This window comes from Carcharodon carcharias, chromosome 23 (assembly GCF_017639515.1).
Source record: "Carcharodon carcharias isolate sCarCar2 chromosome 23, sCarCar2.pri, whole genome shotgun sequence".
NCBI lineage: Eukaryota > Metazoa > Chordata > Chondrichthyes > Lamniformes > Lamnidae > Carcharodon > Carcharodon carcharias.
Window position 1 is genome coordinate 11,520,462 of NC_054489.1, and position 22,985 is coordinate 11,543,446.

Here is a 22,985-nt window from a genome sequence, read left to right on the forward strand (position 1 = left end):
TGATGTCCTGGGCTCAGTGGTAGCATTCCCACCTCTAAATCAAAAGGTTGTAGGTTCAAGTCCCACTCCTGAGACTTGACTCTGTAATGCAGGCAGTTACATTGCAGTACTGATGGAGTGCTGCTCTGTCAGATGTACTGTCTTTTAGGTGAGGCATTAAACTAAGGCATGTTTCCCTTCTGTGACACTCTCAGACCTCCAATCCACAGAAACACACCGACTACCCTGATCTTATCCTTCATTTAAAGTACCCGGCCCCTCACACATTTCCAACAACGCTTTCTGCTTCTGTTGCCTGACAATGATTTACAGAGCACCAATTGCTCAATCCTCCTCTTCCTCATTTATATGCAATCCTTTGTTGACATCATCTGCAGACAAGCTTCCACATGTACACCAATGGCACACAGCACAAGCTCTTTACCCAGCCAGCTCTGTGCTGTCAAGCTGCCGATGTGGCATAACTTTTAGATGCATCATAATTTCCTTCAACTGTTAACTCTGTTCCTTTGCCAGTGACTTTATTCCTTTCCATGACATTCACTCAGGTTAGAAGAGACTATGTGCAACCATCTTCTTCAACCCATAGCTGTGGTTCAAATCCAGCAGCTGACCCATCACCAAAACCTTTCAGTTCTTTATGGACAGCAATACCAGCCTGGCCCTTTATCTTGCCCCATGGCCCCCAAAATCTTTATTCATGCTTCTGTCATCTCCAGACTTGATTCCAATGTTTCCCTTGACGTCACCCTCCACAAACTCAACTTGTCCACAAACTCAACTCAGTCATTTATCACCCCGCTCTAGTTCATCAATTTCAAGCTCCACACAAGCCTTCTCCCGCCTCACTTCATTTAATTCATGAGGATAATCTTATAATCCTTTCTCTTTCATGAAATATGCAGCTTCACCTTAAAAGTAGCTTAATAGAAACCAGCGAGCAAAAGGCAGTCTGTATCTTCTGCCTGCTCTCCACTATACATTGAGTCAAACCTCTCCTTCAAAATGGCATCTCCAGTACTTTAAATTGTTGCTTCATAAGCTGATAATGTAGTCTTATGCAGAGAGTTTTGCAACCAAGCAGGGCTGCCCTTGAAAGTGCCAGGAACCACCTGGTGTCTCTTCAAGAGGCCAAGTGCCAGATCTGCACAGTGTTTACCATAACATCTTGATAGCAAACAGGAATCTACTCTTTACAATTTTAGCATGATTAGACAACATGGCACATTTACAAAGTGCTGTATCACTGCAGCCACTCACTGTCAAATTGGTAGCCTTTAGGAATTGTTCCTCTAGCTCCACTGATTCATGACAAAGCGACTCTACACTAAGCCAAACTTAAACTCAGCTAAGAGGTGATGGAGAACACATTGACAGAATGTTGCATCCTTTTTTTAAAAAATGTTTTTACGTGCTTACATACAGGGAAGTTATCGATCAGGAAGGTGTCAATTAGTAAGTTTTCTCTGTCTTATTTTCCAGGGTTGTGTGTTGTAATTACACAGTGAGAGTGGGACAAGCCATATTACCTTACGATTGTCGATCTGCTTAGGCCTGTTTAATCTTGATTCTATTCAAGCCTGAACTCTCAACTTTCTCTTGTTTCTCTAAATGCAAGTTGATGTTATTAAAAGTTGCACTAATTCTGCAGGTGATTTGCACTGACAGACAGCTGCACATTGGGTGCAGATATGTAGATTTGTCACACAGGTAGGTGAATGCCAATTGGCTGCCTTTGGTCTATAACAGTGTTGTTGTCACCATCATTCTATATGGCAGTGAGACTTGGGTCACCTACTAAAGGCACCTCCAGGCGCTGGAGAATTTCCACCAGTGCTGTCTCCATGGGATACTCAAAGTCAAGTAGGAAGACAGGCAAACAAACTCCAGCATCCTCACTGTAGCCAATTCCTCCAGCATTATGCAGGGTCATTCAAAATCTATTCCGCTGGTCTAGATACTGCATGCATGCCAAGTAATCAGCTTCTGAAGCAGATCCTGCTTTCACAACTTGAGGATGGCACCCAATCTCAAGAAAGACACTCTGAAGGCTTCATTGAAAAGGGGACAAATTGACATCGGCCCATGGGAGGAACTTGCCACAAATCATGTCACATGGTAATGCCTTGTCCAACAAGCTGCAACATGGTTGGAAACTGACAGCATAAACTCTGCTGTGGAGAAGTGGTAAAAGTGGAAGGAAAGAGAGCAGAACCCTGGCTTGAGAATCCCATTCCTCAGGGCAATTCTTGCCCTCTCTGCCCAAAGACCTGTGGCTCCAGGACTGGCCTGCTGAGTCACATGAAGGCACACAAGTCATGAAGCCTGACAGACATCATCCTCATTTTGAGGGATTGTTGATGATAACGATTGGCTGCACAGATAAGTTAAGCACAGATTATTTTGCGAATGGCCAAAATTGACAAAGAGGAACCCTCCATGGTTACACTGTAAGAACATGACTGATACTTCAAAATAGGCAAGAGGAATTCTTCTAATTAAAAAGATTTTTTCTATTGTCATTAATGAAATACAAACAAAATTGCATTATCAAAATTTGCACCTTTCAAAACTGCCAATTTCCTACAATTTCTTTATTTACTTACTGAGGTAGAGAGAATTTCACCAGTTTTTTGTGTGTCTTTTCATTACACACCATTGCTCCAAAAATGTCCCCTTACCCCCCCTCCCCAACTCCTCCATTCACCCTTGGGATTCTGGTTCATGCTGATCTGAGATACACTTGATCAGATCAGTTTTGTATATTTATAGGTGCAATCTTCTTCCCTCACTTTGCCCCTGAAATAATCCATCAATTCCAGGTCAAGCAATTTGCCACACCTGGCTGTATCTGGCAAAAGATCCTTAGCTCCCCAATGGTTGAGATAGCAGTGGCAATAAGTCATGTACATTTGATGGTACCAGGTTCAGTGCTGAAAATGGCATGGAAATTCTAATTTCTTAATCCCAATTCCCTGCTTGTTCTCCATATTTCATAATATGTTTATTGCCAAAAAATTATCATCTCCCTTTGGAACACGTCAGTTAACTTTGCATCTATGGCTTTCTGGACCATTGCACATGTAATCTTTTGTGAAGAAATATTTCCTCACTTCACTGCTGATCAGTTGAGCTTGAATTATATTATGTCTTCTTGTTTTGGATTTCCATACAAGAAAGCAATGCTCTATTCAGCATGTCATTGTTATAAATACCTTAATTAGACTCTGTTCATCTCTGGGAAATATCATTCAAGTTCATCAGCAGTCTTTGATCTATGGCAAGCCAAGAGTTAAGTGGCTGTCAACTAATATAGCCCTTCACTCAGACTACGAAGAATATTTGTTTAATTAGTGTTATTGGATTGGTTTAACATGAATGAACTAAACAAACCAAATATAGCATCATATTAAACTCTAAACATGCCCAAATAAATTCCAATACATTTCATACATTAGTTACATCTGTTCCAGTTAATCATGCAAATATTAATGGGTGTATGGATCTGTAATTTGGATTCCTAATATTAAGTGGGATTTGGACTAGAGATACTCAATAATTCCTATGACATTTATATTGCAATGAAAAAAATGTCTAAATTCCTCTAGTTTGGATGAATCATTACCAATTACTCAACAAATGCTGCAATCCCATAAATACTTTCTCAGAATTTATTTTTCAGGTGATTCATCAGAAACATAAAACAAGTGTCCAAGAATGGTGCTGATTGTGGGGTGTTTTGACTGAATGCCCACAGTATTTGCAGAATGTAATCACAGAGAGGATGACTTAATATTCACAGAGGTGCAAAACCTATTAAGAAAGAGTTTGCATTGATTTGCCTTTCATGTGCTCAGGCTATCCCAAAGCAATTTACACCCAACAAACACACGACTTCGGTGGTTTTGAGAGATAAATGTTCTCTAGGGCACTAGAAAAACTCCTACGAACGTGTGACAAATTAGCAAGATTGCAGGTTCTATTATGCAGTATAAGTTTAATTAGTTCATCTTGGCTGGGGCAATCATAGGGATGCTTCAATCAGCTTCAGCAATCCTCAGATAAGGAGAGGGATGTAAATTAGGGTTCATTTTGAATTGAATCGTGATATTTTCCATGACAGTCAGACATAGCTTCATCTGAATGATGGCATCACCAAATGAGGTAATTAGAATGCTGAAAGGAAACTGAAACTTGACTCAGCTACACATCCTCAAATCAATTACCCCAACTACATACCATAAATTAGTGATAATTAGATCATGCCTCTCATTCCATTCCCAGATTCCATTCCAAGTTACAGAATGGTTCTGGCTTTGATGCAGTTTCCATATTTGGTCTCCATATTCCACCTCTGAAGTCAGACTTTTACTTCTTTGCAACTTTTGCTTCTCCCCAAGAGATGTTGACTGGAATCATAGAATAATACTACACAGGAGGGCATTTGTCTCATTCTGCCTGTGCAGTCTCTTTAACCAAACTGCTCAATTAATCCCATACACGTCCCTCAGTGAGATCTGATGCTTTACCCATTCAAACCTTACATTCTTCTGACATGCAGTACACAAGCATTTTGTGTCAGTCATAGATCACAATCAGGGACATGAACCCTGTCTTACTATTTGAAGAGTGTTGAAATTGATTGCAATGTCCTTGCCATTGCTCCAGCGAATATCAGCTCCCTCAATTTAAATTGTGTATCGGAATCTGCAACCTTGTTAATCCATAAGGATGTCTAAACCCACCAACCAGCCAGCTCCAGCTCCAGCAATTTAGCTCATTCCACTCCCCTGCCCCTTGCTCTGCAAATCTCTCTCCTCAGATGTTTATCCAATTCCCTTTCAAGAGGGAATCTGCCTCCATCAACCAATAAACACATTTATTTGAATGCCTCACTCTCCTAAATCAACATCAAGAGGCAGCAATCCCAGCTCACTTTAACATTAACCAAAACATCTGAAAAAGGCCTCCTTGGCTCGTGATCCAATGTGGCAGAACCCCTAAGCTTGCTTTCAAAAGGTTTTCTGGAAGTTTTCTTTTACATAGGGAGCCTCGGAGTAATTCCCTTTCAATTTTTGAAAGAAACATTAAAATAAGACCCATATACTTGCCCCGGTGGTTCAGACAGATTTAAAGATCATACATCACAATTTTAAAGATATTATCTTGTTGTCCCGAAATAAAACAGTTTAACTGGCTTTCCATCATATAGCCTTTTGAGAGATCTTGCTGTGTGCAAAATGGTTGCAGTTGCCTGCACAGCAATGATTGCACCTCAAAGTAATTTGTTTTATGCAAAGTGCTTTGGGACATCTGTGAGACATGATAAATTGCTAAACAAAGACATCTTTCTCCTCTGCACTGATATTCCACTTAAGCCAAATTATTTCAGTGATAGGAAACTTCTCAGCATAAAGTATGCCCAGGACTGATAGGTTAGACAGAGTAAAGCTTTCACACAAATCTGGATCATTCCAAATGTGGTACTTCGAATTGACCCACAGTAGCTGACTGTGAAGCCAAAAATAAATCTAGCAGTTCGATGGCAATCTTTGACAATGTACCGCAGCCCCCCAGGAACTGGATCGAGACAATGAAATTGTATGTCACAAGTAATTAAAATTTTATTTACATTTTAAAATTTACAATTTCAAAAGGGGTGCATTAACAGAACGATCTGGGGGTATTTATACACAAATCTTTGAAGGTGGCAAGACAGGTTGAGGTTACTTAAAAAGCACATGGAATCCTTTATCAATTGAGGCAGTGAGTACAAAAGCAAAGTATGATAAACCTTTATAAAACACTGGTTAGGCCTCAGCTCGAGTATTGTATTCAAGTCTGTACACCACACATCAGGAAGATGTCAAATTCTTGGAAAGGGTGCAGAAAAAATCTACTGGAAAGAAAGGGATGAGGGACGTCAGTTTTGTGGAGAGACTAAAGAAGCTGGGGTTGTTCTTGAGTTTAGAAGGTTAAGAGAAAAGCAAAATACTGTAGATGCTGAAAATCTGAAATAAAAACAAAAAAATGCTGGAAATACTCAGCAGATCAGGCAGCATCTATGGAAAGAAACAAAGTTAATGTTTCAGGTCGAGATTACCTTTCATCCAGGTTAAGATATTTGAGAGAAGTGTTCAAAATCATGAATGGTTTTTATAAAAGTAAAAAGAGAAACTATTCTCAATGACGGAAAGGTTAGTAACCAGTGGACATGCATTTTAAGAACCAGAAGTGACATGCAGAATTCTTTTTACTCAGTATGTTGTTAAAATCTGGAATGCGCTGCATTAAGTTATGGTGGAAACAGATTCAATAGTAACATTCAAAAGGGAATTGGATAAATACTTGAAGGAGTGGAGTGGAATTAATAGGCTAGCCCTGTCAAATAGCTGACAGAGGCATGATGGACTGAAATGCCTTCTTGTGCCGTATCCTTTAAGACTCTAAAATGTACTTCACAGGTAATTCTTGAAATCCAATAGTCTGGGCTGCAGTCAAACACAGGTATCAAAAATGAAAGGACATTGCACTTCAAATCATCCCCAGCTTCCCCATAATTTATTTTTAAAGAAAAACATATGCAATAGGAACATCAAAAATTACAATGCAGAAACATTCAACACTGCAGTATACAGATCAGGTTCCTGAAAATGCAATGTTAACACACAGAAATGCTCCTGCTAAAATGTTTATTTCCAAGTATGAACAATAACACCTGTATATTTTTACCATAAAGTAACACCATCTATTTCAATGCGTGCGCCAGAAAAACATTAACATTTTGCAAAAAATTATGGCACAAATCCAGCCTTTATGTTAAATTAGAGGAAATGTGCAAATCATTTACATGCTGGATGGAAAGAAAAAGCAAAACTTGCTCAATACAAAAAAGTCACCCCATTTTCTTTACCTACATCAGCTTTAGGCAAACACTGGGAATCTTAGTTGCCACACTATAAGATCATTATACAAATGGAAATTACAAGGTGTTATGCCAAAATACGTATAAAAATATTTTCTAAACCAAATATTTGAATGCTTCTGGAAATAATTTAAAAGAAAAATCACACATTTTGACTTTCATTTTTATATACAGAGCCAACCAATTACCTCAACCAATGCACACTTCAAAATGGCTGCCTAATTGAGAGGGTGGGGTAAAATGTAATCTTTAGTTTTAGAATAGGAACTCTAAAATGGCTTTACTGTACCAGTTTTCTCTGCTGTTACTGTCATCACTGACTCTTGCTGGGGTAGTTCCAAGGTGCCCTCTGATGCCTCACCAAAGCGTAATTCTTCATTCTGGACTAGACTGGGTGTCTGGTCTTGGTCTTTGACTACGTTGGACATTACAGCTGCTGTTGCCTAGCACCCACAAATTTTCTGGCAGGGGTCACTGAGCAGTGGTGAGGAATCAAGGATGGTTTTTCTCCTCCCTAAAGCCTAGGGGAACCTAAGCCACAGCTACGAATTAAAACTCAGCACAGACAAGGAATGAAAGATTAGTGTTCTGGTCTGTCCTGCTTGGCTTAATGCAAAGCAGTAACTTTTACTCTGAGGCTACTGGGAACAGATTTTACACCAGCTATCCAGGTGCACAGAACACAAGAAAGCACTGGGAAAATGTAAATTGTACAATGTGTTCAGCTTAAATTAAAATTCCAACAATATATCAAGAAATGTCTATTCGCTTTTCAGTCAGTTTTGATAAAGGAGGCCTCCATTGAGATTTCTGGCACCATTACGGATATACAAACCAGGAGGAGTCTGCCAATCAGCCCCTCCAGCCTGCTCCCCCATTCAATAAGACCATGGCTGACCACTCACCTAGTGTGATTTGACCATTACCCATACCTTAATACTCAATAAAAGTTCTGATATTTTCACTGATATTTTGTGCTCTTCTCCTGCCCCCTGAATTTTAGTCTGGAACCAATAATTGGAGATATACTTAAGAAAGTAGAACCAATTCAAAATCCATTAACAACGGTTGCTACACTTCATATCCAAGAATTGCAGAGATGATTAAAAGGAAAACCATCATGCTGTAAATTTAAATAAAAGCACAAAATATTGGAGCTACTTCAGGCCAGTCAGCAGCTGGAAGAGATGAATGGATTAAAAATTGCCAGTGGAGCTGTTCAGGGAAGAAGTCCAACCATAAATTAACCAACTTTTCCTTTTCAGCTGCTGACTAACCAGTTGTGCATTTTCAGCATTTCCCATTTTTATTTCACAAATTGTGCCAATTTAAAACAATCATAAAAGGATTAAAACAAAGTTTTTTTTTACATTGGGTGTGGGGAATTTAGAAGTTTCAGCCATAGATCATAGTTGAAGCAGAGTCCATAAATTATTTTGGAAGAGATTTCGATAATTCCTCAAAAGAGGAGCAGATAAAGGGTGTAGGGAGCAAGCAAAATAGTGGTTCATGTGGAGAAAACCACTGGCACAGACTGAATGGACCAAATGGCCTGTTCCTCTCAGACTCAATGGACCAAATGGCCTGTTCCTGTGCTGTAATGTTTTGCTTCTATAATTTGGTATCACACCTGTGTTTAGCCAGGGTGCATGAAACATACAGTTGTTGAGAAAGTCGCAGTACCTGCATGCTTTCAAGCTGTTGAACTGTGCCAAATGCAATCCGAAGTACACTGTTGCTAAAATTGTGGCTTTTACCCACCTTAATCTGAATATAATCTTGACTTGTAACACTGCTGGCAAAAACAACATGAATGTAAGCTCTTGTATTTGAAAATTACAGGTTCGATAAAGGCTGTCATTTGTTAATGACAGGAGTTAATTTCATTCTTTAAAAACATTTCTCAGTGTGAATTAATGATATTTTCTTAATATTGTCAATGCAATTTTCTTCAACTTCAATTGATTCTAAAAAAAAATTGTACCGGTGTCTTCATTTTTACTAATAAAAGTCATTAATCTTGTATGAAATACTTTCTAATGACATCTGATGGAATTCCCACAAATACTTTATTTCCTAACAGGGAATCATCTGCACCTTCATGAAGAAACTGCCACAATCCACTTATTCTACTATCAAAAAAAACCAAGGTATTCTCCAACCACAAAATGCACATGCTTTAAGCAATGAAAAACAGGTTGAATTCCCAGTCTCTGCTGAGCGAACTGACCTCATCCAGGGTCGTAGTTGGGGTTGCCCCAACATCAATTGCCCAGGTAGGGGGCGGTCAGCCCGCATTCCTCCTGCTGATTACCATATGATATTGTTTGTAAACTGAAGTGCATAGGATGTTGGGCAAGAACAGGGCTGGACTTTGGAACAACACCCTTCACAGTCAAAGAGGCTGCTGACACTCACTGCCATGGCTTTGAGAAGACGGCTACTTGGGTGCAGTAACGGTGGGCCGCTGCTGTTTGTATTCCTTACCCTTATAAGAGTCAGTGCCTTGAGGACTGGAGCAATGTGAAGGGTGATTGTAAGTAAAGGTGATGAAGGACACACTAACACAACAAATGTACATTTGGTGAATAACAGAATTTGAGCTGAGGTCAGTGGGAAGAGGAAAGGAAGTTCTCTTAAGGTTGGTCTGGCACTGGTACAGTCAAAAACTGCTCTAAAATAAGAGAATGAGGAGAATTTTCACTTTTGAGTGTGGACAGAAGACTGGCAGTGTGGATCATCTGCCTATTTAACATCCCAAAGCTTTTCTTTCCATTCATTTCAGTGGGAAAAACAAAATCAGGTGGGGTGCAAAACAAGTGTCCAATCCATAACTGCCAGTCTTTCACCCATGCTCAGTAAAAAGTACCCGCAATGTGCTCAATACAACATATTAGATTCTGGTCGCAGACCATTCACAGCTGTTCAGTACATTCTGTAGTCACCCTTATACACTGGATAAATTGTAACTGATCATGCATCTCCTATCATTAATCAAAATCATTAATCAATTGAGCAAAATGCCAATGAACTTCTTTTTGGCAATACTATTGAATATGACTTCTTTGGCCAAACTGGACAACAACATGCAGGGCAAAGGAAAAGACTCTTCCATTAGCTGAACCATTGTTGAGGTCTGAACAATTCAATAAAAATTTAGGATCCCAAATTTAATTTTCAGGACTTCAACAGTTGCTTTGAGGTGGATATGGACAGTTGGTGCAGTTACGCTATGCTCTTAAATGTTTTGTAAATGACTTGTAAGAAAGATCTGTAGCTTTTACTAAAATGTGGTGTCAGAACAACACTGAAAGAAACTTCCTTTTTACATTTATAGAGAATCCAATCTGGATCGTTTCTTCATTTCTGAAGCCTCAAATTGAAACTTCCATCCAGCACAGGGACAAAGTCAGGTTGAGCACTGGTCTATGTTTTTCACGATCTTGTTGCATGGATGACACAATTGCTTTAAAGATGCTTCGCTATTCCAATAAATATAGGTCAAATGGATAACGGTAGGCAAGGACCCTCTCCACCAAGAATGGGAAGTCGGGACACGAGCTCTTAAATTTTCCTATTAAGCGTTGTTCCGTTTTAACACCTTTTAGCCTTTTTCTTCTGGGGAGTGTAAAGAGTTACTGCCATGTGTAGCAGATACCATTCTATGCCAGGTTTCTCTCCCTCTTTTTGGGAACAGCATTTGCATACAATTAATTAATGGTCTCATGGGGGCGCCCCAATCTATCATCAAGACAAAAGGGAGAAGACTTATGTACCACAGGTTACGCTGTGGACACAAAATTATGTCAAATGTAATACACATCTAGGAGATCAGTTAGAAAGTTTGGCTGGTTCGGTTTTTAGATAATGGGTGCATGCTTTCAATTTAAGCCCTTTGGTTGTTTGCATGCAAAATCCTTTATCACCAAACTCATGATATGAAACTAGGAGGAAATGGGAAGAATTGCAAGACAAATTCTCACACTGAATTCTGACACAAGTTGACAAAAATATTTTGGAAACGTCCTTCAAATAAACAAAACCATCAGCCTCAAAGTGTTAATACAAATAATAGTACATATTCTTACTCTTCACAAAAACGTGAAAGGGAATTGCAGCACAACCTGTGTATTCGAAGCAATGTACAACTTTTGACTTCAAAAAGGATTATAAAGAAGCTTTGGAAACTGTTAAAAAAATGATTTCAATAAGCATATGAAACAATACTGAAATTAAGAGATTAATAAATAGTAAAAATAAAGCATGTTAAAAGCATCTTAGGTTTTTACATAAAAGAATCTGGGCCTTGCAAATAGTTAAATAAAATCTACTATCTTTTGCATGTGGGATGGGAGTCAAGGGGAAAATTCTCACAGGGGCCATCTTTATTTGAAAACTATGAAAGACTTTTAACACACAAAGCCTCAGCCTCTTTTGATTTTAAAATAGATTTGTCATTAAAAAACATTGTAAAATGCAGGAGCCAAACACAAATAAGATAGAGCTAGGATGAGAAGCTTCAAAGCTTTGCTAAGACTTTTCTGAGCCTAATCCTTTGTTTTGGGGGAGGGCATCTTCATACAAGGGCCCCCACACTTGGGTGGACCTTGTTCCCTTAAAAAACTGTTGTTAAGGGAAGACACAAAATGTTTATGTAAAACTTGACAAAGCCCAACCCTTCAAAAATGTACAAAAAATAGTTACATTTCACATACACTGTCTGATAAGTGGTTGCTGACATCAAAAACAATGACAAACTTAACACCTTGAAAACTTTGTTATGAATGCATGGCAGATCTGAGGCACCTGCCGAAATCAGAGCGAGTTATCAGCTTGTATAATCAGAAACAAAATACTATAGTCGTACAATTGACAGTCTTGCTTTAAGAACAATGCACTTCATTTTAGTTACCAATCAGAGCCACATTCATGAGGTCATCATCATCGCCAATCAAAAATGCTGGGCTAGGGCGAGATGACCTTTCAGAGTTCAGGGATGTGTTCCCTGCCATTGATAAGGATTGGTCAGTTGAAATTGGAGACTTTGACCAACTTTCTTGTTTGATGCTGGAGTGAGATTTTTTCTTCTCCCTGTCTCTGTCACGGTCCCGGTCTCTGTCGCGATCCTTGTCCTTCCCTTTCTTCTTCTCCTTTTTGTGCTTTTTATGCTTTTCCAAACTGTACTCGGGGAGTGGCCGGATATCGTCATCTGAGCTCGGACTGTTCTGATGGGATTTCTCAGCAAAGGACGATCCAGATTCGCTGCCACTATCTCCACCTTGAGGAGTGTAGGCAGGAGACTTGCTGTAACTTGGTGAACAGCGTTCGTGTTTCGGTGTTGAACCGCTGAACAAGGGTGAGCCATAGTTTTTTGCACCAGTTATCTGTGGTCTCAAACCATCACCACTACCATCACTTGGTTTCTGCAAGGTTACTTTGGCCTTAAAGCTAGGAGAACCACCATCATGCTTGCTAATGATAATTTTTGCCACACCAGTACCACCACCATTCTTGGAGTCGGAAGATTTCTTTCCACTGTCACCCGAGCTGCCCGAGACAGAGACCTTGGATTTTCCTTCTTTGTCGCTTTTCTCTCGCTTTCCCTGGTAATCTGCAGGGGACATATTGTGCTTGGATGGCAAGCTATGAGTAGAAGGCATTGTTGCTGTAGTCATTTGACCATCTGGACAGTCTTCTGTACCTGAACCGCCTACACCGCCCACACCATGTTTCAATTTGTCTATCACTGCAGTCAAGGATGGCTTCTTGGTTCGACTTGGAGATTTTCCCTTGATTAAATTTCCATGAGCATTTTGAGATGAAGACATTGAGGAAGCAGAGGACGAGGAGGAAGATGATGAGGAGGTTGGAGGCTTCTGGCTCAAAGAACTGGAGGATGCCATACCAGAGGACTGTTTCATGCTTGAACTGGAACTAGACCCCGACATGTGAGAACTTCCTGAACCAGAGCTAACTGGGGATTTAGCTTTTGTAGGCGGCGTCCCTGGAATGGGCTTCAATGGTGATGAAAGTTTGTCCGAGTTGCCTGAAGGTCTCGAGTGGGAGGGCGACACATTGGGTTTTCCTCCAGATGGATTAACCAGGGAAGATGACTTAACTTGAGGTTTCATTTTGTTGCTACTGCTGTTGCTGGAACTCAAGCTGCTACTACTGGTCAACCCATGCTTGGTAACTGGAGAAGAGCTGGGTTTTCCCATGGACTGAGAAGAACTCTTGGACTGGCTCGAACTGGTACTGCTTTGGCCTGGGTAAAGGCTACTGCTCATTTTGGAACTGGAAGAGCCTTCGGATTTGTTGCTTTTCACTTTGCTGGAGGAAGAGGAATTGGAGGAATGAGAGTGGTGACTTTTACTGCTGGATGAAGGGCCTGACCCAAATTGACTATGTGAAGACGATTTGCCAACCATCTCTTTGCGAATCTGAATTGTAATTTTTGGGATCGGAGGCGTAGCCCCAGTAGGTGGCGTCTGTGACCGGCTGGAACTCCCAGGAGATTTGGAACCAGTGGTGCTGGCTGGTGGAGTGAAAGGACGACTCGACACACTATGAGATGGGGACTTACTTTCTGAGTCAGTTTTCTTACGTTTTGGAGGTTTTTCTTTGCTTTTGCTTTCATTCGATGGCGTCCTGGTGCGTTTCCCAGGCTTTCCATCAATGCCTATTCCTGATAAATTGCTGTTCCCACTGCCATTTCCTTCCTTAGCAGATCGCTGTTTTTGAGATTTGTCCATTTTTCCGACCTCCACTGTGCTCAACAAAGGGCTCTGATTCCCACTATGTTCCATCCCATCGGATGGTCCTAAAGACTTGCTGCTGCCCGTAAACATACTGAAATCCACCATGTCTGTGTGGCTGCTCCCTTTGGAGCGATCTCCAGTGTCACCACTCATTGTCTGCACATTCATCGAGCCAAGGGCCTGTGAAGCAAAACTCTTTGTGTCGTCGACATCTCCACCCTGGCTGTTCTCATCAAAATAGCCACTCACAAAATTGCTCCCACCTTGATTATCCAATAAAAAATCCACTCCATCAGGAAAAAACTGGTTTGAAGAGTCACTGGTTGGAGTAGCAGTAGCATCTGCTATTAAATCTGCAGGATCAGTGTATGTGTTCTCATTACCTTCACCTTGAAAAACATCCGTGTCAAACGTGCTGTTTACAGCAGAATGAGAAGAGTTTGAAGAATCACGGACAGGCGTCCCAATGGACTGGCAATTGTCCCCAGTGGTGGCCAGCTTTGCTGTCTGTTCTGCTATATCGGATAGAATCTCTGTGACATCAGCTCCAATGCTGTCCGTACTAGGTAGCCGCACCATTCTCTGCATACTGGATTGCTGAGAGTGCACCACTGTTGGAGGGTATGTAGTAGGGGGTGTGTTACATTGACTGGGGGCAGGGGTGATGTGCGGAGTGTCCAAAGAATCTCCGGCCAGGTTTACATCAAAGACACTGTTCGGAGCATCAAAGTCCATGGATATGAGTTCTCTCTGGAAGTCCTCTTCAGTCTGTTGCTGCTTGGGCTTATCTGTTTGTGACCTCGTCCTCTTCTTTTTCTGTTTCGTGCTGCCTGAAGCCGCATCAATTCTAGGAGAGCTCGATGAAGAATTTTGTCTCTCCAAGGGGCTACTATTATACAGTGTAGAGAAATCCTGGCTTGGGTTGTCCTTGAGTAGGTTCATGAGCATGGGGTGATTTTTGGTATTACTTGCAGGGGAAGATACTGGTGGTGGTGTATGACCGGGTGGTGTGGGGCTTGAACCAATGGATGAACCGACACTCCCTGTAATTTGCAGTAAACTAGTCAGAATGGGATTCTGGTTTACTTTAAAGGAATCCTCCCCGTGCCCTGATTCGTGCCTTTCCTTCACGCCCATGTTTCCCAAATTGAAGATGGTGGAGATGGGCCCGGGAAAGGTACTGGTCGGAGTCGTGGTGCCGCTTGCTGGATTGTTGCCCAGTTGTGTGCTGTAGCCTGGACTGGTGGCGGGGGGTGGATTCCTTTTCAGCATGTCCTCAACGGTCTCTGCAATAAGGGGTAAGGCCGGTGTGTCTGCTTGGATGGTCTCAGCTTTTCGACGGATTGCTCGCATCGTCACGGGGATGGACATGCATCTGTAAAACATAAGTGGCATCAGTAACGTCACCCAAGTTTATTTTCATTCATCAGTGACCCCCTCCCCACCAACCCCAAAGTTTATTCACGGTACAATACTGTTCAGCTTGACCTGAAAGTGGAATTCAATAAAATAAGAAGCATCTTTGAATTTATCAGCAACTCAGCAATATGAACAGATGTGAGCCCACTCCATTCCACAATACACTTTACATAATACATAGAGGAGAAAGCCCATTCAAGCTCATTCATTCAGAAGTCATGTCACAGTATCTAACTCAAATAATTCAACATTTTCGTACACCACATTGATGGAGGTTATTCCACATATTGAAGATCCTTTATGAAAACAAACTGTTGCAGTCTTAAAGTTACCTTTTCTGTACTCTATCTTTTTTTTATTTGTTCATGGGATGTGGGCATTGCTGGCTCGGCCAGCATTTATTGCCCATCCCCAACTGCCCTTGTTCAGTGGGCATTTAAGGGTCAACCACATTGACGTGGGTCTGGGTGAGGATGGCAGATTTCCTTCCCTAATGGAAGACATTAGTGAACCAGATGGGTTTTTATGACATTCAGCAATTAGACTTAATTCCAGATTTTTATTGGATTCAAATTCTACCATCCGGATTCAAACCCGGGTCCCCAGAGCATTACCCCATGGTCTCTGGAATACTAGTGATAATACCACTGTCCCACCACCTCCCTCCTCTTATGTAGTGTCGCCCACTAGCTGCCTTTTTTCTAACATTGCTACTTGAAGACCAACCAGAAACAGAATGCGTTAAAAGAAGTAACTAATGTAACAGCTTTTTAAAGAGTACCATTTGATGTTAACTGGCAGCCCAAAAGTGGTTTGCCTCCCAACTGAGAAATGAATGAGTTATTAACAGGTTATTCAGCTATGGGTAGTATCACAATCTACCCCAATTTTTTTTCACCTGATGTCCCAACTTTTCCAGGAGAACTAGCAGCAAAGTGATTAGGGGTGGGATACTCGAGCTGAATCTTCCTCTCGAGCCCAGAATGCTGATCTCAAATTCAGCCCAAGAGCTTCTGTTCTTTATGTTTCAATGCTAAACCAAACAAGGTCTCTTCCCACTAAACTACTGGAGAATGTGATCTCCAGAATTCTGGTATAAATCTCAAAATGCTATTGAATAAAGATGGAAAGAGTTATTCGATGACTGTTAATCAGTAAATCCCACCCAGAACCCTCCTTTTTCTGGAATACATTCAGTATAGAGAAGACCCTTACCTCTGTACCACTCTGGTAATGAAGTCATCAGTACAGATGAGTGCATCGGACAGTCCTTTATAGAGCTTACAGCTCACTTGCCTGGAGTCCAGCACATCCATCACAACTGGCAAAATAAACAGCATTGAAAATTGAAATGGAGAAGCTACACCTGAGAACAGAACTGAGTACTGATTACTCTTTGAGAGCCTTCAAAATAACACATTGATTGTTTAGAGCAAAGGTGACATTTAAACATAATTGAACGAGATGCAGAGTCTGAGAAAGTCTAGAGATCATTTTAAAATTATTTTGGTAAAAGGCATAGCTCAGAGGTAGAGCTTTTGACCGAAGATCAAGAAGCCCTCAGTTCAAAGCTGGGTACCCCCTCCTTGACCTTTATTTAATGGTGGCAAAAGAAACAGAGGCCACATAGTGAGTTGTTGTAATCTAGAAAGCGCTCCCTGAAAAGGGAGATGGAAGCAGGTTCAATAATACCTTCAAAAGGGAATTGGATAAATACTCGAAGAGGAAGAAATTTACAGGACTATGGGGAAACAGCAGAAATGGGGACTAATTCTTTCAAGGAGCTGGCGCATGTACGTAGAGCTGAATTTGTGCTGTCAGATGCTATGATTTTAAGAGGCTCGCCAGATGGTTGAATGCACCGACCAACATGCACACAGGACGATCCCAGGTTTAGTCGCTGGTCTGTGCTTAGTGGGCTCAGCTACAATACCCGTCATGGTTGGACAGAACACAGGCATTTGCTACCTATCTTAGGCTTATACATGAAAAATGGCCATTTGGACAAAATACTGCTGGGCACTGTCTGTATAAACTGCACTTCAGCACCAATCAAAGGGCAAAAATTCAGAGAAAAAGGCACTCTGAAAAAAAACTGCACCATAACAAATGTAGATCTTGTGTTGCTGCAGGTATTTTATGAGCAGTTACAAAAACTGATGTTTCAGAACCTAGTCCCAGTAACGAGTATTGTACAAAATGGTTTTCCCGTCAGGTCACAACAAACTAGCCAAAGATTTGGGTTAGTAAAGCAGTATACCACAGACGAGCGAGTCATTGACTGGGTGCTGGAAGGACAGGCTGAAGCTGGTATCAGTCAGTGGGCACACCTCAAATTGCAAACGACCAGGTAAATCTGTAATGAAACAATTCACACTTAATAAGAAAGCAGTGCAGGAAAGGAATAAACGTCCTTTCTTTTTAAAAAGGAAGACAAGTTTACAATTGTTCTGATCAACAGGTTGGAAGGTGCGGTCCCTGCTGTTTCTTTTCACTCCGGGAATGAGGTCGAACCCTGATTTGACCAACAATTTTTCCTCTGTCTGTTGTTAACAAATTAACTTGGGATTGTCATCCAGTTCTTAAGTGAGCATGAGCTAATAGATGTTCTTAAAATTATGAAATTCTTTGCAAGGATCAATATCAAAAGGTTGCTTCCCTCTTTATTCCAGTACAAAAAATCTTCACAATTTTCACACCTTTCATCATAACCCTCATTCTACTAGCCTTATGGCTTTAACATGCTACAAATACTGAACTCCATCTAATATTCCAACTATGCCCCAGCCAATTTCTCACTTCCTTGCCTTTATATTAAATGACCCTGTGCATAGAGTTCAAATCTCACTATGGCAGGTTACAAAATTGAATTCAACAAATTTGGCAATTAAAAGCAAATACCAGAACGGCGATCATGATAGCTGCCAGATTGTTGTAAAGACACAACTGGTCCATGGATAAACTTCAGTATAGAAAAGCTGCTGGCCAGTACCTGACTGCTATTTCACAATGCAGTTGATTCTGAAGGCCCACTGAAGTGGCCTAGGAAGCTTTTAGGCTGTAAAAACAATTACCCAGCAATTCAGGAAAAAGATCTGCCACTTTGAGGGCAAACAGTGAGTGATGGACCCATAAAAGTGAAGTTGTTATGGCACCCACTTGTTCATAACACATGTAAAAAGAACAACAATTTCAGGACTTTTGACTGTTGCTCTCTGGGTACGTGAATACACAGCCTTAAACAATATATTACATAATTTGGAAAGATAGACATTCTGGCCAGTTGAGCAGGAGCAAAACAAGCAATGAGGACCGGAAAACCCTGAATAAGCTGGATAGGTGAACTCCGTTTTCTGGCAGGATCTCAGACGGACCTGATGTGGCCTGGCTGGAAACAAGGCATGTTTTCATTTAAATATAATAGACTGAAATGATTTCTGACTGACTCTACAGGATGTTCACTTCACCTATTTGGAATGGGCCCAAGGGACAGCACCGTAGCAACGGCATTTTTAAAAGATTTTTTTTCTAGCATTTTGTTCCATTTTACAGCACATTTGTTTGCATAATCTCTGATTTTTTTTTTTGCTGAGTGTGCATAATGAGAAACCTTCTTGAAAAATGTTACACTTCAAATGCAGTATTTTTGAGGTGGTATAAGGTGAAAGGCTGCATTCCAGGATGATCAGCAGGTACAAAAGCTAGTCTGTGCACACCCACTTGTTATGCCTCAAACCATGCCCGCTACTGGCCAAGTGTAATTGGTCCTACAAGTTCCAGGTCAGCATGAAGCCAGTTGCAGGCTGATGCCACCTTCCGCAAAGAGACCGGCAGCCAACCTGCAACACAGGGAGCACAGCACAGAGTTGAAGTCACTTTTTCACCACCACTTCCTGGAATGCTAAATAGCACAAAAGTGAGTACCATTGAGCAACCAGGGGTTGGGGGGGGGGGGGGGGGGGGGGGGGGTTTTGGGTGCAGCTCACTCAATGACAAGCTCACACACTTGGTTTGCTGCCTGCAGATTTATCTTGCCAACAAGGTGATTTTGTTGGGCCACCTTTTCTCCCCAAATAGCCCTTTGTGAATGGACAAAACATACTTACAACCTTTACAAAAAGGTTTATTATCCACCTGCCCTTTAAAGGCTACTGGCATGCTGAAATTTCTGCCCCTTCCCTTTCTCAGTGCTCAGCCCTATGAGCCAGAAACTGACCATGAATAAGTAGTGAGGGGCAACCCTGAAAAACACTTGGGAAAGCTGCCATGCTGGTAAGTGTTGTGTTTGCTGCACAGACATTCCATCAGACTTCACGGTGTCACAACAAATCCATCCTGTCGTCTTTTCAAGGGTAAAAATTGTCACAAGGAAGTTGGTAGCATATATTTGTTTAGTTGCAGAAGGTATTTTCAACCATTAAATAGCAGAACTGACAAGTTCCTGTTTGCCCCACAGGGGAGTACAAATCTGAGCACAGCTGTTTTGTAAAGGATAAACATAAAATCCCAATATGCAGGGCAATCAGGTTCTTTCATGCAACACCTCGACATACCTTCCTTCAGTACAGTCCTTTTCACACAGCTCCCAATCAGTGTGTTGTAGGACACTTGGTGTCGGATAAGTTCTAGAATCTGAGGCACCTGGCCTGGGTGCCGGAAAGGGATTTTATGAAGCAGCGCTCCCCGCAGGCACCTTCCATCATGGATTGGGGCGTCCTTGTTCAGAAAGTAGCAATGCTGCTGGCCTGGCAAAGACTGGCAAAACACCAACATCAAATGTTTAATTTAGTTAAATATGTCATGAATTCCCAAATTAAGCAGAATGAAACAATCATGTTTCCAGTTAACCTGCAAAATACATTTATCATAGATGTTATCCAGAGGAAGATACTAGTCAAAATGCAGGGCTTTCTTCATTTCTTTTTCTCTCTCCCACCACCCATTCCACCTTGCTTAAATGTACAGAACAGAAGTCACCCAAAAGAAACAGTGAAAGACTGTGTGTCTGCCATATGCAACTACTTGAAAATTGACAGGGTTTTTGAATATTTAATTCAGAAGATATAACCTCAACTTGCTCTCCATCTTTCTAAAAGACTATGAGACTTGCTACTTTACAGTTTCACAGAGTTTGAGAGACCTCCTTCATGTGTAAGTGAGGACAGTGAACCACAGACATTTAACTGTGGAGGAAATCAGAGTCAAATCTGGCTTTGCTCTTACCAAATGCCCACACAGCTGCTTACTCTCCAAGAGAGGTGCCTATGAATAGTAAGCAGGAGCAGTGGCTGATGCTTCCGCTCCTAAATCTAAACATGGGTGGGGCTAACAGTGTCCCAGCTGAGGTCAGCTGACTCATCATGTAGAACCACAAATCAGCTAATAAATAAATCAACAGTAATGTTTTAAATGAATAACCAGGATTATAACAAGTCTATAAATTCCAGTATTACTGTCACTCACGGCATAAAACCGCATGTTGTGTTTCAAAGTTGATGAGGTGCCATCCTTCCCTGAGAGTACAAACTGCGTGATCAGTTCATAGAGTGGAACTAGAGTGGCAGGAGGATCGAACAGCGGGATACCTGTCCAGAAAGATACATGGTCATGGGAAGAAATAGTGAACTTGTGATTCTTCTGTTAAGACTATGTATCAAATATAATGGGCACATATCTAAGTTCTGGTTGATTTTTGAGCTAAAAGCACAACAAACTGTATACACTATCCATTCCTTTTAAAAAGAACATGGTGAAATATGTTACAGTAAATGCTCATTCTACAGATTACTATGGTCTATAATCCATTTCTACCAATAGGGTGCAACAGAAACATTTACTTTATTCTCTTGTAGTATCTGCTTTCACGACTAGATGGCATGAGCATGCTTTTTAAAATTCAGCAGTAGATTACTTAGTGTCCAAAGTTAACAGTCTCAAATTCTATTTTGAAAACATTTTAAACTCAAACTATTACTTAGACTAAAGTGGTTGATCCTGGACAAGGGGAACAGGGCAGTTTCAATTTAAAAATCCAATCTTTCCCTGCCCAATTTCCTCCCCTTCTCTCAGAAACGTGTGGGGTACAGCCTTCTGCTTTCTTGCCTCATCAGCTACTTATCACATATTCACCTGGAGGCAAATGTGGGCAGCTACTGTCCGGGGTGGGGGTGGTGGTGGTGGTGGTGGTGGTGGTGGTGGTGGTGGTGGTGGTGGTGGTGGTGGTGGTGGTGGTGGTGGTGGTGGGGGGGGGGGGGGGGGGGGGGGGGGGGGGGGGCATAGGGTTGAATCCACAAGGTGATCACAGACAAGGCCGATTCTGCTCCTAATCAAATTTCAAACACATAACAGAAGCAAGAACCCTGGATGACTTTATCTTTCTAAACTCTCTCCAATCTAGGGGCACTGAGTTCAATTACTATTCCATAGCTGCGATCAGCAACATATCTGGGAGTCAACCAAACAGCTCTTTGGTAGTTTCTGATCTTTCTGACACTGTGCATCTGGTTTTCCTTATGGAACAGTTGTTTGAAGGGTAATATTGGAGAGAAGACACACTTGCTTCCTGAGCCCTATGCTCTGGAATTCCTTCCCAAAGCCTCTCCACCTCTCTCTCTCCTCCTTTAAGAAACTCCTTAAAACCTACCTCATGTCATCTGCCTTATTATCTCCTTATATGGCTCAGTGTCACATTTTGATTGATAATGGTTCTGTGCAGTGCCTTGGCATACTTTACTACGTGTCAAGAGGATATAATAATTCTCAATGTTATTGGAATTTATTGTAAAATAGAGTAATAGTGGGATGTGTATGTGTGAGATTTAATTGAATTAGAAGCATCTAGTCTGGGTGCTTTGATCTAAGAGGAGAGGTTAGGTTTGAACTGTTAATTAGATAAACATGGGGAAGTTTAGAAACATAGTTGTTAAGGAAACATTTGCATTTTGAAATAAACCAGACTAGATTGTTTTCAATGGAGGGATGAAAAGTGTCACCTAACCAGGTGAAGTTTCGAAACAGTGTGTTTATTTTTCCCAAAGATTACTGGTAAAACCTAGTGCTCTGAGAGGGTTTTATTATTAGGGAGGGAAAGTCCAAAGACATAGTGAAACAATGGGTATTTGCATTCAAAGAGAAAGATATGTGTAAAGAAGGAGCAAGAACTGTGTGGAAGGGAAGGCATTTTTAAAATCCTACAAGTGCGTGAAAAACCTTCAGCATCTATGCCTCAAGCTGCTGTCTTTAAAGGACCAAAGTTAAGAAAACTCACTCTGAAGTTAACTTGTTCAGGGTATCATGTTTCTTTGCCTGGGTCTTTTAAAATCTGTGTTTCTTACTGTTGCCTCAACGAAAGTGTAACTGGGAGTTAGATTGAGCAGTGGATTTAGAAATTATCATTGTAGTAATTTGTAGATCTATGAATGTATTTAAAGTCATTTCTTCTATTAATAAATGTTTAATTTAGTTTTGTAAAAACCTATTAGACTTGGTGGTCTTGTTACTACTGAATTCAGGGCATGCATTTCAAAATTTATACAAATTGCAAAACAAGTTGTGGCAGTTGTTTCAAGTTTCCCTTTGGGATTTGAACAATCCGGCGTTTACCATCAGCTGCGCCACAACATAGCTGGGAGTTCTTTGCGGGATATATTTGATATTCCTTGATTTTTTTGGAGTTGGTGAATCTTAAGGTTATGAGTACAAGAAGCACATTGAATTCAGGAGTTGGGTGAGGTTTTTTATAATGGTGAGACTGCAATATTGCTTTGGCAGTTGCTCAGACTTGTTTAGAAGTTGAAGTTATAACATTGGCTGGTTTACAAAGGGTAACTAAAGTTAAGTTACTGGAATTGGTGGATGAATTACAATTGGGGTTGCCTGCAGGG

The 22,985-nt window shown here is 41.1% G+C and overlaps 1 protein-coding gene across 2 annotated transcripts in view; it reads right to left on the reverse strand.

Moving 5' to 3' along the window:
* Positions 1–5,599: 5,599 nt before the first annotated feature.
* The window catches only part of med1 (mediator complex subunit 1), a 51,702-nt gene continuing 34,316 nt past the window's right edge, over positions 5,600–22,985 (reverse strand). Inside the window, exons 13-17 of one of the 2 annotated variants that reach the window (XM_041173293.1) lie at positions 20,566–20,687; positions 19,656–19,857; positions 17,363–17,458; positions 16,318–16,423; positions 5,600–15,058 (exon numbers count right to left, since the gene is read on the reverse strand). In XM_041173293.1, coding sequence (XP_041029227.1) covers positions 11,830–15,058; positions 16,318–16,423; positions 17,363–17,458; positions 19,656–19,857; positions 20,566–20,687 — 3,755 coding nt within the window. In that variant the 3' untranslated portion in view covers positions 5,600–11,829. The remainder of the gene's footprint in view (positions 15,059–16,317; positions 16,424–17,362; positions 17,459–19,655; positions 19,858–20,565; positions 20,688–22,985) is intronic. The other variant, XM_041173294.1, reaches the window with a different exon arrangement.